General features: G+C 41.0%; 1 protein-coding gene across 1 annotated transcript; it reads left to right on the top strand.

Moving 5' to 3' along the window:
* The first annotated feature begins 3,248 nt into the window (after window positions 1-3,248).
* cplx4a (complexin 4a) lies at window positions 3,249-11,959 on the top strand. The gene is made up of 3 exons (XM_041885361.2): window positions 3,249-3,802; window positions 7,904-7,991; window positions 11,147-11,959. The coding sequence occupies exons 1-3, from the start codon at window positions 3,642-3,644 to the stop codon at window positions 11,372-11,374; spliced, it is 477 nt and encodes a 158-aa protein (XP_041741295.1). The 5' UTR covers window positions 3,249-3,641; the 3' UTR covers window positions 11,375-11,959.
* The last annotated feature ends 2,705 nt before the right edge of the window (window positions 11,960-14,664 follow it).

Consider the following 14,664-nt stretch of genomic DNA (forward strand, 5'->3'; position numbering starts at 1 on the left):
TGCTGGAGACTGTTCTAGTGCCCTCGCCCCAATTCGTTGATATATATGTTGAAGAGGGTGGGGCTTAAACTGCGTCCCTGTCTCACCCCACAGCGCTGTGGAAAGAAATGTGTGTGTTTTTTTGCCAATTTTAACCGCACACTTGTTGTTTGTGTACATGGATTTTATAATGTCGGATGTTTTTCCCCCAACCCCACTTTCCATCAATTTGTATAGCAGACCCTCATGCCAAATTGAGTCAAAAGCTTATTTGAAATCAACAAAGCATGAGAAGACTTTGCCTTTGTTTTGGTTTGTTTGTTTGTCAATTAGGGTGTGCAGGGTGAATACGTGGTCTGTTGTATGGTCATTTGGTTAAAAGCCAATTTGACATTTGCTCAGTACATTGTTTACACTGAGGAAATGAACTAGGTTGCTGTTGACGCATATCCCACGGTAGTTATTGGGGTCAAATTTGTCTCCACTTTTGTGGATTGGGGTGATCAGTTCTTGGTTCCAAATATTGGGGAAGATGCCAGAGCTAAGGATGATGTTAAAGAGTTTAAGTATAAACAATCGGAATTTGTGGTCTGTATATTTTATCATTTCATTGAGGATACCATCAACACCACAGGCCTTTTTGGGTTGGAGGGTTTGTATTTTGTCCTGTAGTTCATTCAATGTAATTGGAAAATCCAGTGGGTTCTGGTAGTCTTTAATAGTTGATTCTAAGATTTGCATTTGATCATGTATATGTTTTTGCTGTTTGTTCATTGTTATAGGCCAAAAAGATTGGAGAAGTGGTTTACCCATACATCTCCGTTTTGGATAGATAGCTCTTTGTGTTGTTGTTTGTTTAGTGTTTTCCAATTTTCCCAAAAGTGGTTAGAGTCTATGGATTCTTCTGTTACATTGAGCTGATTTCTGACATGCTGTTCCTTCTTTTTCCGTAGTGTATTTCTGTATCGTTTTAGTGATTCACAATAGTGAAGGCATAGGCTCAGGTTTTCTGGGTCTCTATGTTTTTGTTTGAATAGGTTTCTGTGGGCATGGTTGACTTGGGGGTGTTCATTGGTGGGGGTGTGGATGTGGCTGGTGGTGCTGTGGTCTGGATGTAGGTCCTCTCGGCGGGGGTCCTCTATGTGTAGGTCCGGGGGGGTCGTCTGGGAGACTGTCTGTTGATCTGTTACTTCTGTGTGAGGTGTTGGGTCTGCGGTTGAGGGCGATATCTCTCTCTCTCCTCTCGTTCTCAACCCCCCTCTCTCTCTCCTCTCGTTCTCAACCCCCCTTCTCTCGCTCCTCTCTTTCTCAACCCCCTCTCTCTCTCACTCTCTTTCTCAACCCCCCTCTCTCTCTCTCACTCTCTTTCTCAACCCCCCCCTCTCTCTCACTCTCTTTCTCAACCCCCTTTCTCTCTCTCTCACTCTCTTTCTCAACCCCCCCTCTCTCTCAATTCAATTTCAATGTCAATTTAAGGGCTTTATTGGCATGGGAAATGTATGTTAACATTGCCAAAGCAAGTGAAGTAGATAGTAAACTAAAGTGAAATAAACAATAAATATTAACAGTAAACATTACACTCAGAAGTTCCAAAAGAATAAAGACATTTCAAATGTCATATTATGTATATATACAGTGTTGTAACAATGTCCCCCTCTCTCTCTCTCCTCTATTGTCAGACTGTATTGTTGCCGTGTCACTCGTCAGAAATAAGAGATGATGACTCTTCTTTCACACCCAGGAAACACCTCCTTTGCCGCATCCCTGCCTCCCCGCCACAGTACAGCACAGCACAGCACAGCACAATACAGTACAGCACAGTACAGCACAATACAGCACAGCACAGCACAGCACAGCACTGTACAGCACAGCACAGCACAGCACAGCACAGCACAGCACAATACAGTACAGCACAGTACAGCACAGCACAGCACAATACAGTACAGTACAGCACAGCACAGCACAGCACAATACAGCACAGCACAGCACAGTACAGCACAGTACAGCACAGCACAATACAGTACAGCACAATACAGCACAGCACAGCACAGCACAATACAGTACAGCACAATACAGCACAGCACAGCACAGCACAATACAGTACAGCACAGTACAGCACAGCACAATACAGTACAGCACAATAGAGCACAGCACAGCACAGCACAGTACAGCACAGCACAGCACAGCACAGCACAGCACAATACAGCACAGCACAGCACAGCACAGCACAGCACAGCACAGTACAGCACAGCACAGCACAGCACAGCACAGCACAGCACAGCACAGTACAGCACAATACAGTACAGTACAGTACAGCACAGCACAGCACAGCACAGCACAGCACAATACAGTACAGCACAGCACAGCACAGCACAATACAGTACAGCACAGTACAGCACAGCACAGCACAGCACAGCACAGCACAGCACCATACAGTACAGCACAATACAGCACAGCACAGCACAGCACAGCACAGCACTCTACAGCACAGTACAGCACAATACAGTACAGCACAGTACAGCACAGCACAGCACAGCACAGCACAGCACAATACAGTACAGCACAGCACAGCACAGCACAGCACAATACAGTACAGTACAGCACAGCACAGCACAGCACAGCACAGCACAGCACAGCACAATACAGCACAGCACAGCACAGCACAGCACAGCACAGCACAGCACAGCACAGCACAGCACAGCACAGCACAGCACAGCGCAGCACAGCACAGCACAGCACAGCACTGTACAGCTAACCGCAAACACAACAGTGTAGCTATAGAAAAAGGCAAATGCTAAGGTTGTACAATTCAGCTTGTCTCTATGTAATTTCATACCAATTATAAAGATCAGCGTTTGATGATAAGAATATGACAGTATACAAACCCGCATTCTGCACACACTGTACACAAATGTACGTTGTGTTATTCTTCCTGCTGTTTTAGAAAGGTTTCTTATGTTTGCATATAACGTTTGTTCTTTATGAAGTCATGTTCATTCAAAAGTCATTGGTGATTGCAATGGTGTAATTCCCCCACCCCCCACCCCACCCCCACCACCCCCTCCAGCCCTCAGCTCATCCAGGATATACATGGAAATCTCTGGTAGATACGTCACATGGGAGGAGCCAAACCTTCTTCAGTAATGTGATTAACTAGCAGTGGGCGGGTGGAAGCAACATATGTGACGTGGCGACAGCACCGAACGACCAACAGGAGAACAAGAATGTCTTGGGATCTTGAAATCCCAAATTTGACTGTGACCTTTGCATGGTGCTGTACACCAGTACTGCCATTGACTGAACGTGTTAATTAGTATTAAATAATTATCAATATGATTCCTTAAAGTTGTGTGTTCAAAATAGAGGCGGACAACCAGGCCATCTGCCTCTTAGCATCATGGGGCTGTAGCGAGGTTTAATCCAGATTACGGCTGACCGTATTTTTGTTGTTGTTGGTGTCTGTTCCCTAGCCGTCAGTGTGTCCTTCACTACACATCCAGGCAGCAGGACAGGTTAGCTAGACAGGATATACAGGATCCCATTGGACTTAACACAACCACTAGCAATCCCAACCCAACGGTAGAAGCCAGGGAAGCAACTAGTCTTATTTACAACAATATAATATCTATATATCCTAGTACAGCAGAACTCTACGGAGCAAGATGTTCCTAATCAAGACCATGATGCCTAACCCGCTGGCTGGTTTGAATCCTATGGGTGGAGGAGAGGAGGAAACGGAGGCGGCCCCTGCAGACCCGGCCAAAGCAGCAGGGATGACACGCGAGGAGTATGAGGAGTACCAAAAACAGTTGGTGGAGGAGAAGTAAGTAACCTGCCCTCACTGCCAAGTTACCTCCATTTTGTTTTGGTGTTGTTGGATATGAATGGCTATGAGAGGAACATGGCTGGCTAACCCTACAGAATGTAACCACCACCACTATCCTAGCTGACCTTGACAAGCACCATGCAGGAATTCTGCAGGAAATTATTTGTTAATTTTAAATATTGTTGTTGAATTCATAACTATTTCATTTATCAACATTTATTCCCATTGTTACAGTTTATAATTTATGTTCATTTTTGCACTATTTATTTTCTTAATGGTTTTGTCACTCAAGGTCAGAATAACTCAAACTAGAATTTTCAGCATATTTTTATTTCTGTAAAAAGACAGACTTGTTGCTTGGGTACCAAATTTCACCCCTACCTACCAACCAACCACGACCACCATTACACAATTAATCTCTGATCATTGATCCTCTGCTGTGATATCAACAATGTTGTTTTTTAAGCCAGACTGGCTTACCGACATTGAATTTGAATAACACTCAAAAGGATCAGTGCTAAAATAAAGTCAAATAATCTGTAAAATAGTCTTACGTTTTGAAAAGTGAATAGATGTTCAGTAGCTACTACTATCTCATTTAGTACCTGAACTATTAAGACCCCAGGAGGAATTTAAAATGGCTGCTGAATTTGACCCATGATGATTTAACTGCGACGGTGTAGGAGGAGCTTTGATGGAGAAGTGAAAAATCATAGATCAAAAGTAATCTTACTGCTATGTCTATCTCAAATAATTTCAACACTCTGTCCAGTTTATTGGTCCATATCCACAATTAAAGACCGGGACTAAATGTCAAACAGGAGGAAGAGCTCTTTACTGTCGTTTCACTGCCATGGCGGCCATTTTGTTTTGTTATGTAAAATGATGTGGCTGCTGCCCAGTAGGGCATGTTCAGTCACTGTTCAAACATTAACTCACAATCTGTGGATTCTATTCAATTAGATCGATTCAAATTGCATGTTAAACATAACAGCATAGTTGAATGATATACTGTATGGCGCATAGAAATACGAAGAGGGTGGCCAGCGGAGATAGGTGGGATGGGCTGAGGGAAACTGAGGGTTGGGATGTGGAACTGGAGACAATGGAGGGAGAGGTTCTCGGATGGTTGAGGGGCAGCTCTCGGGGAACTGTGGGGGGATCTTGGATGGTTGGTGGCCTGGTGGTCAGGAGCTTGGGCCGGTGGCCGATAAGTCGCTGGTTCGGGTCCCCGTTTTGACTTGGTGGGAGATCTGTTGACGTGCCCTTGGGCTGGGCACTTGACCCTGGTTGCTCCTGTGGGTCGCTCTGGATTGGAAGTCTTTTAGATGACTGAATGTGATGTAAATGTTGAGCGGCTTCACTGCAGGTAGATTGTATGTTTAGTATTCAATAAAATAAATACAATTTAAAATAAAAATAGGAATGTAAGCAATCAACAAATGAGTCCACAAAGGTTACATTATTTGTGTGTAAAGATGTAATTTCTTTATTGCAACAAAATATAGCATAGCCTTAGCCTAATACTGAAATTTTCCGTCAGTGTTGATGTTTTACAGCAATATAATCTTCGGATGGACGCTTCAGCCAAACCAGATTATGTAACCAGATTATCTCTTCCTCCCATGATTTAGCGAACAATTCTGTTGTCATCTGGTGGAAAATGCCCACACATTTACATTACATCAGATGCTAAATGTTAGCGCACTTTATTTAAAGCCTGCAGTTATAATGCATTGTAAGACTTGTCAAGAGCATGTATGACCACCTTATAAAGTCTTGTATTCCTAATTTTGTGTTGGGTGTCTCGGAGCAGAGCAGAGCAGGAGTTAGAGTTATACACTGAGTGTACAAAACATTAGGAACACCTTGCTAATATTGAGTTGCACCCCTTTTTCCCCATAGAACAGCCTCAGTTCGTCGGGGCGTGGACTCTACAAGGTGTCGAAAGCGTTCCACAGGGATGCTGGCCCATGTTGACTCCAATGCTTCCCACTGTTGTATCAAGTTGGCTGGATGTCCTTTGGGTGGTGGGCCATTCTTGATACACAGGGGAAACTGTTGAGCGTGAAAGCCCCAGCAGCATTGCAGTTCTTGACACACTCAAACTGGTGCGCCTGGCACCTACTACCATACCCCATTCAAAGGCACTTAAATCTTTTGTCTTGCCCATTCACCCTCTGAATGGCACACATACACAATCCATGTCTCAATTGTCTCAAGAAATCCTTCTTTAACCTGTCTCCTCCCCTTCATCTACACTGATTTGAAGTGGATTTAACAGGTGACATCAATAAGGGATCATAGCTTTCACCTGGTCAGTCTACGTCATGGTAATGTTTTGTACACTCAGTGGCTGTGTTGGGTGATTTGTCCTAATCTTCAACCTTGTCCTAGCCCTCAATCTGGCCAACTAATAATCCTCACGTTTAATTGGCTAGGGGAAACAGTTCTCTCTCCACAGCGACCAATGAGGTTGGCACAAAAGGGCCAAGAGAAGGGTTCATGTCCCAGATGACTCTGGTCAAAAGTAATAATATGTTGTATTGTCACATACACCAGATAAGTGCAGTGAAACGGGTAGTTTTCCAGGGTCAGCCAGGGGTCACCTTGTCTGCTCAGGTATTCAAACCAGCATCCTTTTGGATATGGGCCCCAACGCTCTAACCGCAAGGCTAGTGCATTATATAGAGAACAGGGTGGCATTTGGAACGCAACCAAGGATTCTCATGATGATTATCCGAAAGTCAATACACTAATGAGTTGACCATGCATTGTATAATCTGATTGGCCCATTGGCCTATTGGCATGGTGTGGGTTGTGTAAAGCCAGAATAATGACACCGGAGGAAAGCAGTTGAAACATTGGAATCAATTATTATCATTGGAGCCATAGAGTTTGCAGCTTTTGCTTTTCTAAACAGGAGGAAAGCAAGCAGCACTTTAAGTGATACAACCATATATAGCACAACCATACAAATATGTATTATAGTAGCCAGACAACCATACAAATATTTATTATAGTAGCCAGACAACCATACACATATTTATTATAGTAGCCAGACAACCATACAAATATGTATTATAGTAGCCAGACAACCATACAAATATTTATTATAGTAGCCAGACAACCATACAAATATTTATCATAGTAGCCAGACAACCATACAAATATGTATTATAGTAGCCAGACAACCATACAAATATTTATCATAGTAGCCAGACAACCATACAAATATTTATTATAGTAGCCAGACAACCATACAAATATTTATTATAGTAGCCAGACAACCATACAAATATTTATCATAGTAGCCAGACAACCATACAAATATGTATTGTAGTAGCCAGACAACCATACAAATATGTATTATAGTAGCCAGACAACCATACAAATATTTATTATAGTAGCCAGACAACCATACAAATATTTATTATAGTAGCCAGACAACCATACAAATATTTATCATAGTAGCCAGACAACCATACAAATATTTATCATAGTAGTCTGCCCAGCCATACGTCATGTTCTCTTTTCAAATTCCGGAAGCATCATGTGACTGAACAGTGAGAATATGTAGTCTGAACCTCTTTACCTAAACCCATCTGATGGTTTACCCATGACAGAACGGGACATGTAGCACATTGTTAGGGTCAAACTCCATAAAGCCCTGCATTAACTTACTACATTTGCAAACACTGTATATATATTTTCTATTGTGTTATTGACTGTACGTTTTTGTTTATTCCATATGTAACTCTGTGTTGTTGTTGTTTTTATCGCACTGCTTTGCTTTATCTTGGCCAGGTCGCAGTTGTAAATGAGAACTTGTTCTCAACTGGCTTACCTGGTTAAATAAAGGTGAAATAAAAAAATCCTCTTAGCTTTATGGTATCATGTGTTGCATTAGTTTGGTATATTGACTGTCCCTTTGGTTGAAACAAGATCATACTCAGACCATTATTGTGTTTGAATACAAATGAAACAAGTATACAGTATATGCATGCACGCATATAAAGTTATCCATGATGTGATCACACTATATATAAATTAATTAATCAAGCAATTCATCAATCATTTATTTTCTCTATTATTCAGGATGGAGAGAGATGCTGACTTCTTACACAAGAAAGCTGAGAGGGCAACTCTGCGGGTGTGTCTAAGAGACAAGTACAGGCTCCCAAAGGTGAGAAGCCATTCCTCCCGAATTACAACCTCTTCAGCCCCCCCTGTCACTAGTCACTCTCTAGAGTAGGTGATTTCAATTTTAATTTACTTCCTGAATTCTGCACTGTTTTATGTTACATGTTTACATACTGTAGAGTACATGTTCAGAGAGCAAACAAGTTTTATAATAATAATAATAATAATAATAATAATAATAATAATAAGCCATTTAGCAGACGCTTTTATCCAAAGCGATTTACAGTCATGCGTGCATACATTTTTTTTGTGTATGGGTGGTCCCGGGGATCGAACCCACTACCCTGGCGTTACAAGCGCCGTGCTCTACCAGCTGAGCTACAGAGGACCACAGATGCAGAGACCTTTGGATGGAACAATGAGGTCATGTAGACTACAATTGTACTTCCTAAATTGACTGAATGGAAATGGACTCTAACCTCAACCCTGGTGAACACCTCAATGGTTAAGCCTGACCTGCAGTGGTTGATGTTTACAGGCTAGATGCTGTTTTCATCCCTTGGCAGTTTCCGTTAGGCCATACAGCGGGAGGTGGAGGTGGCTAACTGCCATCAGATTAGGGTTAAGGCAAGATGTTCGATAAAAGACCTGGAGACTTCACATGTTATCCTATATTGTGCTGTGGGCTTAGAACGAGGCCAGAGCCAGAGGCCATCTAGGTGTTCAAGCTAGGTGTTCATGTGGCTTTGTGGAGTGAAGACAGTGTTGGTTGACCGACGTTGACAGACAGAAGAACCACATCTAGGTTAGATTCTGTAGAAGAATCTACTGAATCTGTTTGGATCTATTGGGATCTATTGAAAGCTGTTTGATAAGGAAGTGATTTTTAATCAGGTGTTATGACGAGCGGAAATAAGGTACAGTTGTATTCTGATTTTATATACGTCATTACTGAAAGAAAAGGTGATAGTTCAATGTTAAAACAATTTTATTTGTATAGCTATATTACCTCTACCATTTATAAAGCTGTGGTTACAGTAGCAAAGAGCAGAATAAATATTGATATTATTTATGTATCGAAAAGAAATCATCCTGACTGAGGTGAACGTAAATGGCTTCTGTGTTTGCTTTTTGCAGAATGTCTCTCACAAGTAATTCAGTTCAATATTCAATCTTCTTGTTAATTATGTTCATTTCTATATGTGGAACGACACTTTAAAACAATAGACAACATATTAATACGTATATCATCAATAGGTATAGGTTCAGTTGTTTTGTTTTCATGTTAGTTTAAAAATACGTTTATGTCAAAAACTTATACAACCTATACAATGACTATTGAGTCCAGCAAGTATAGTTTCACCATGACAAACCCACATAAAGGTCCTTTTAAAATCGATTAAAGGCATTGTACAAGACAGCCATCACAACTGATGAACACAATGAATGGTGAAATAACATGATTGTATATGTGACTGCAAAATCTGGCATGTTTAAGTAATGGAATTAGTCTCTTGTGTAAGACTGTGGCGGACATCTTTAGAATCCTCACACCTGGCCGGCGTCATGGTTTCCAACGGAAAGGCTAACGCAGGTTTCAGATCATCCTTCCTGGAGTCTAGAATGTAGGTTCCAATAGGGTCTAGAATGTAGGTTTCAACAGGTTCTAGAATGTAGGTTTCAACAGGTTCTAGAATGTAGGTTTCAACAGGTTCTAGAATGTACGTTTCAACAGATTCTAGAATGTAGGTTTGAGGTTCCAAAGATAAATCATAAATTCTTCTTCTTCTTCTTCTTCTTCTTCTTCTTTATTGCATTAAGTGTGTTCAAACTAAGGACCCCTAAGTGACCATTTGTTTTTACCAGTGACATGTGCACCAGTGAGGTGTTAAAACAACACTCATCCCCTGCCTTGCGGGAGAGACAGGTGTGTAGTTGTAGCAGGATACCAGGCGGTGTCAGAGGAACATCCAAAAAATTGTCAAAGACTCCAGCCACAGTCTGTTCTCTCTGCTACCACACGGCAAGCGGTACCGGAGCGCCATGTCTGGGACCAAAAGGCTCCTGAACAGCTTCTACCCCAAAGCCATAAGACTGCTGAACAGTTAATCAAATGGCTACCCGGACTTTCTGCTTTTCACCCCTACCTACAGTATATGTACATAGTGCTTCAATAAATCACCTAACCAAACCTACATGTACATATTTACCTCAATCAATCACCCCAACTACCTCGTAGCCCAGTACACTAACTCGGTACCGGTGTTCCTTGTATATAGCCTGTACATAGCCTCGTTACTGTTATTTTATCGTGTTCCAATTTTTTTACAATCTATTTGGAAATTTTCTTACTTTTTAACTGCATTGTCGGGAAAAGGTTTGTAAGTAAGCGTTTCACAGTAAAGTCTACACTTGTTGTATTCGGCGCATGTGACATACAATTAGATTTCATTTGATGTCTCTCCATGTCTTTCTAGCTAATCTAACATCTGTCTCTACAGAGCGAGACAGGAGGATAGAGGTTGTCTGTCTGTCTCGGTAGCTAATGTAACATCTGTCTCTACAGAGTGAGACAGGAGGATAGAGGTTGTCTGTCTGTCTCGGTAGCTAATCCAATGTACTGCAAAGCACTTTGTGACAACTGCTGACATAAAAAAAAATCAGTTATGAATTAATTTGATTTATTTATTTGATTGATTTCCTTGATTGATTGATTTATTGATTGATTGTCTGTGTTGGTCTAGCTGTAGTATGGTGTCTTTCTGTCTCACTAGCTAATCTGATGTCTTTGTTGGCCTCTACATAAACAGGAGTGTAGCTGTAGAAGATATCTCTGTCTCACTAGCTAATCTGATGTCTTTGTTGGCCTCTACATAAACAGGAGTGTAGTAGGTTGTTTAAATCTGTATTGGTCTCTCCCTTTTAAAGACCGAGCAACAGACAGGAGTAGTAGGTTCAGGCTGTCTGTCTGTATGTCTCACTAGCTAATCTAACGTCTGCATTGGTCTTTTAGTGGGAGCAGGGCAGCGAGCCATAACTAACAATGCTAGCTAATGTAACATCTCTATTGTTTCTCTAACAGAGCGAGCAGGACGGTAACATGATCTCTGTCTGTCCTACTAGCTGATGTCCTGACTAATAATAATATTACAAGCTGTAAAATTATAAAATGTCTGTATTGGCCTCTACTCTCTCCAGAGCGAGCAGGACGACAACATGCTGGCCATGGCTGGAGACGACGTGGACGTACCCGAAGAGCTGCTCAAGATGGTGGACGAGGATGCCACGGAGGAGGAGGACAAGGACTCCATCTTGGGTGGCATTCAGAACCTCCAGAACATGGACATGGATCAGCTCAAGGAGAAGGCCTCGGCCACCGTGACAGAGATGAAAGCCAAGGCAGAGGAGAAATGCTCTGTCATGTAAATAAAATAAAATGGAAGATTTCACTTCATGAACAGCCGGTCCCAATTCGTTCCCTACCCCGATTCGATCCCTTGGCCCTAACCTTTCAATGTTTGCAGATCTGAAGGTGGAAGAAATATGGCGGAAGCTTTACCACTACACTGCTTATACTTATTCAGACCCTTAGACATGCTAACATAGAGGTGTAAGGGAACAAGGGAGTGATTTAGCGACTGTAAACAAACCGATCCTATGAGAGTCACTCTCCACCCAGCAGACCTGGGTTTAAAATAAGTATTTGAGCTATTTTAAAGCCCCTATACTCAACTGTTGGACCGCGGTCCGGATCTATTTATTATTTTTTAAATGTAACTCGATCGGGCTTCGACCCCTGGTATCATATAAACACACATAAGACGTGTAGAATTGCAGGAAATTAGCTTTGAAACAGCAACAAAATTCTCTGCCCCATGCAAAATGTGTAGAATAGCAGGAAATTAGATTTGAAACAGCAACAAAATTATCTGCCCCATGCAAAATGTGTAGAATTGCGGGAAATTAGCTTTAAAACTGCAACATTTTCTCTCCGCCAACAACAGGGGTGTGAACAGTTTGGGGTCCAATAGGTTGTGAGGTGGGGGTTTGTTACTATGCCGATAAATGACAATATCCATCTGGACCTTTGCCACCTAGGAAATGTGTGTGACCGGATCTTCTCAACTAGTACTTGAGTACCCCTGTTTTAAAGTCTCCTTTGAGTGTTTTGATTGAGCCTGTCTGGGGAGTGCCAGATGGACGGGCCGGGTTGGTTTGCACTTTTGGGACTATTCCATTGGTTCCATAATTGCGCCAGGCAAGCTCAATCAAGCACAGCTGAAAGAAAACAGATACTATTTGAACCCAGGTCTAAGAGAGTCCTCTATCTCCCCCTATCAATGATCAAAGCTTGGAAATCTGCTCGGCGACATCCAATGGCAGCAGGTCTTGCTGAAATGGAAGCTCATTTCCCAAACAACCTCTTGTGTGTATTGGTTTCTGTTTTGATGTCTCCCCTTAATTTGCTGTTTGTTTAACTCGTAAAATTACGTATTTTTTGTATGTGTGTGAATGAATGCTGTTGTAGATTGTTTCCCCCCGTTTGTGTTATTCTCCATGTTTCACCGGTTAATTAGGAAATTATGTCACTCATGATGGCCACTTCTCTTACACTTTATGCAACTGACACTATTGTGGACAATCGCGCAATACATTCTGTTGCATATCCTCCTCCACACACACACAATTGTAAATCTTTGACCATCACCTCTATCAATGTTTATCTAAAACAACAAGCATAAAACAAGCTTGTAAGAGATAAATACTTTGCAGTTTTGCACAATACATCATTTAAATAAAATATATAGTCTTCATTCCATAATTAAACAAACTGTACATTAACATTGACTGACACACTGAAGTACTAATGTTAAGGATTTTGGATTATTCTAAAATATATATATTAAATGTAAAGTTATGTTGTGCGGTTAGAATTATACATGTTGATGCAGAAGCCAATGACTAATAAAACCACTGACTTGTATAAAATGACAGACTATTTGACATAATTTCTCTTATAGTTGTTGCCTTCTACTTATAAATACATATATTCCTAATGGGTGATATAACAGGCAGAATTGGAAAGATACTCAGATTAGGTTTTAAATATGTGAATTACACTAACACACCATAAGAGGCTGAATAAAGAAATGGGTCTTCGATTAATTTGAGATTATTTAGCAACTGTTGTTAGGGTCGGTTAGTTCGGGTGAAGAAACCCTCCTCCATGTTGTGAGTGTCACGTGAGTCCAATGTTCAGAATGCCTTGGATTGGGAATCTTCTGGTAAAAGATTAGCAGTTAATAGGATGAAGGTTGCCGAGGAGGTTGTCCCACCTCATCAGGTTAACTGCTTATGTCAGACTCTCAAATGATTTGGATTGGACTCAGTTAGCTAGAAAACTAGACAAGACAAGTTGCATTCAAGTTTCCACAGAAGGTTAGAGTTAGGTAGAGGAAATGTGACTTCCATTCCCCCTATCTCGATGAAATCATATAGCCGGTATTTTCTTTTAGAAACCCTCACATCACATACTCCTCATTGGAGCAGTTGGAACCTCCTCAAAGGTGGGATATTGTACTAGTGTGAGCTAGCTAGATTTAACATTTAACATTTTAGTAATTTAGCAGACGCTCTTATCCAGAGCGACTTACAGGAGCAATTAGGGTTAAGTGCCTTGCTCAAGGGCACATCGACAGATTTTTCACCTAGTCGGCATAGCAATGTCAAAGCCAAAGGCACAACAATGTCAAAGGTATAATAACAGCATATAAAAACAGCAAAACCTGTTCTACATCATATCCAGCTATCAAATTGCTCATACGGTTGTCAAGGACCTTTTTAGATCCAATATGCATCCCCTAATTGTAACTAACAGATAGATTTAAGTTCCAAGCCCTGTGTTGTTAATGACAAGCTACGTCGTGACTGCTAGTTCTTAGCATACTAGATCCACTACCTACTGGACCAATGATCGCCTCTTTGGCAAACAGAGGATAATGTCACCTTCTGCAATTAGGAAAAGCTAAATAGTTTTAAGGGTTTTACCTCTTTAGAGTTTAAAAAAAAAAATAATAATCCCCTTAAGCAGCGTGTGGGCCAGGGATTACCAAACTGCTGTCAATCTTTGTTTAGTGTTAATTACACATATCCCCCGCAATATTGAGGAAGTTAAGACATTTTATTTGCACCTCAATGGCAGACCCACTGGGCCACTGGGCTAAACTAAGGTCTGTATGGTTAACCTCTCACATAATAAGGTTATGTACTGTATAGGCCTGAAGATGTAATTATGGTGTGAACTATGACATCTCAAGTGGTTAGTTAATGGAGCAGAAACCGTAGTAGTTTTCTTGTTCACAGATAATAGGCTACAACAGACCACTCAACTCATTCAACACATTCAACCCAACTTGAAATATGTCAAATTATCAAGATAACTGGCTGTAGCCTGACATGGATGACACTTTTAGCTGTTACTAATCACATATTATATTGTTATGTGTTTTGGTTGACAGGTTTATCAACTAATTTAATATTTTTAAAAAATTTAAAGAAGCATTAATTCAATGTAATAACTGGACAATTGAGCAAATGCATGTATTTATTTCTTATTTATTTATGTATGTATTTAGATAAATAAAAAATGTCACAAAACAAGTAAGCCTATTTTCAAGTCAAGAAAATGAAGACATTTATTTTATTGAAAATTAAAA

This window comes from Coregonus clupeaformis, chromosome 9 (genome assembly GCF_020615455.1).
Source record: "Coregonus clupeaformis isolate EN_2021a chromosome 9, ASM2061545v1, whole genome shotgun sequence".
Lineage (NCBI taxonomy): Eukaryota > Metazoa > Chordata > Actinopteri > Salmoniformes > Salmonidae > Coregonus > Coregonus clupeaformis.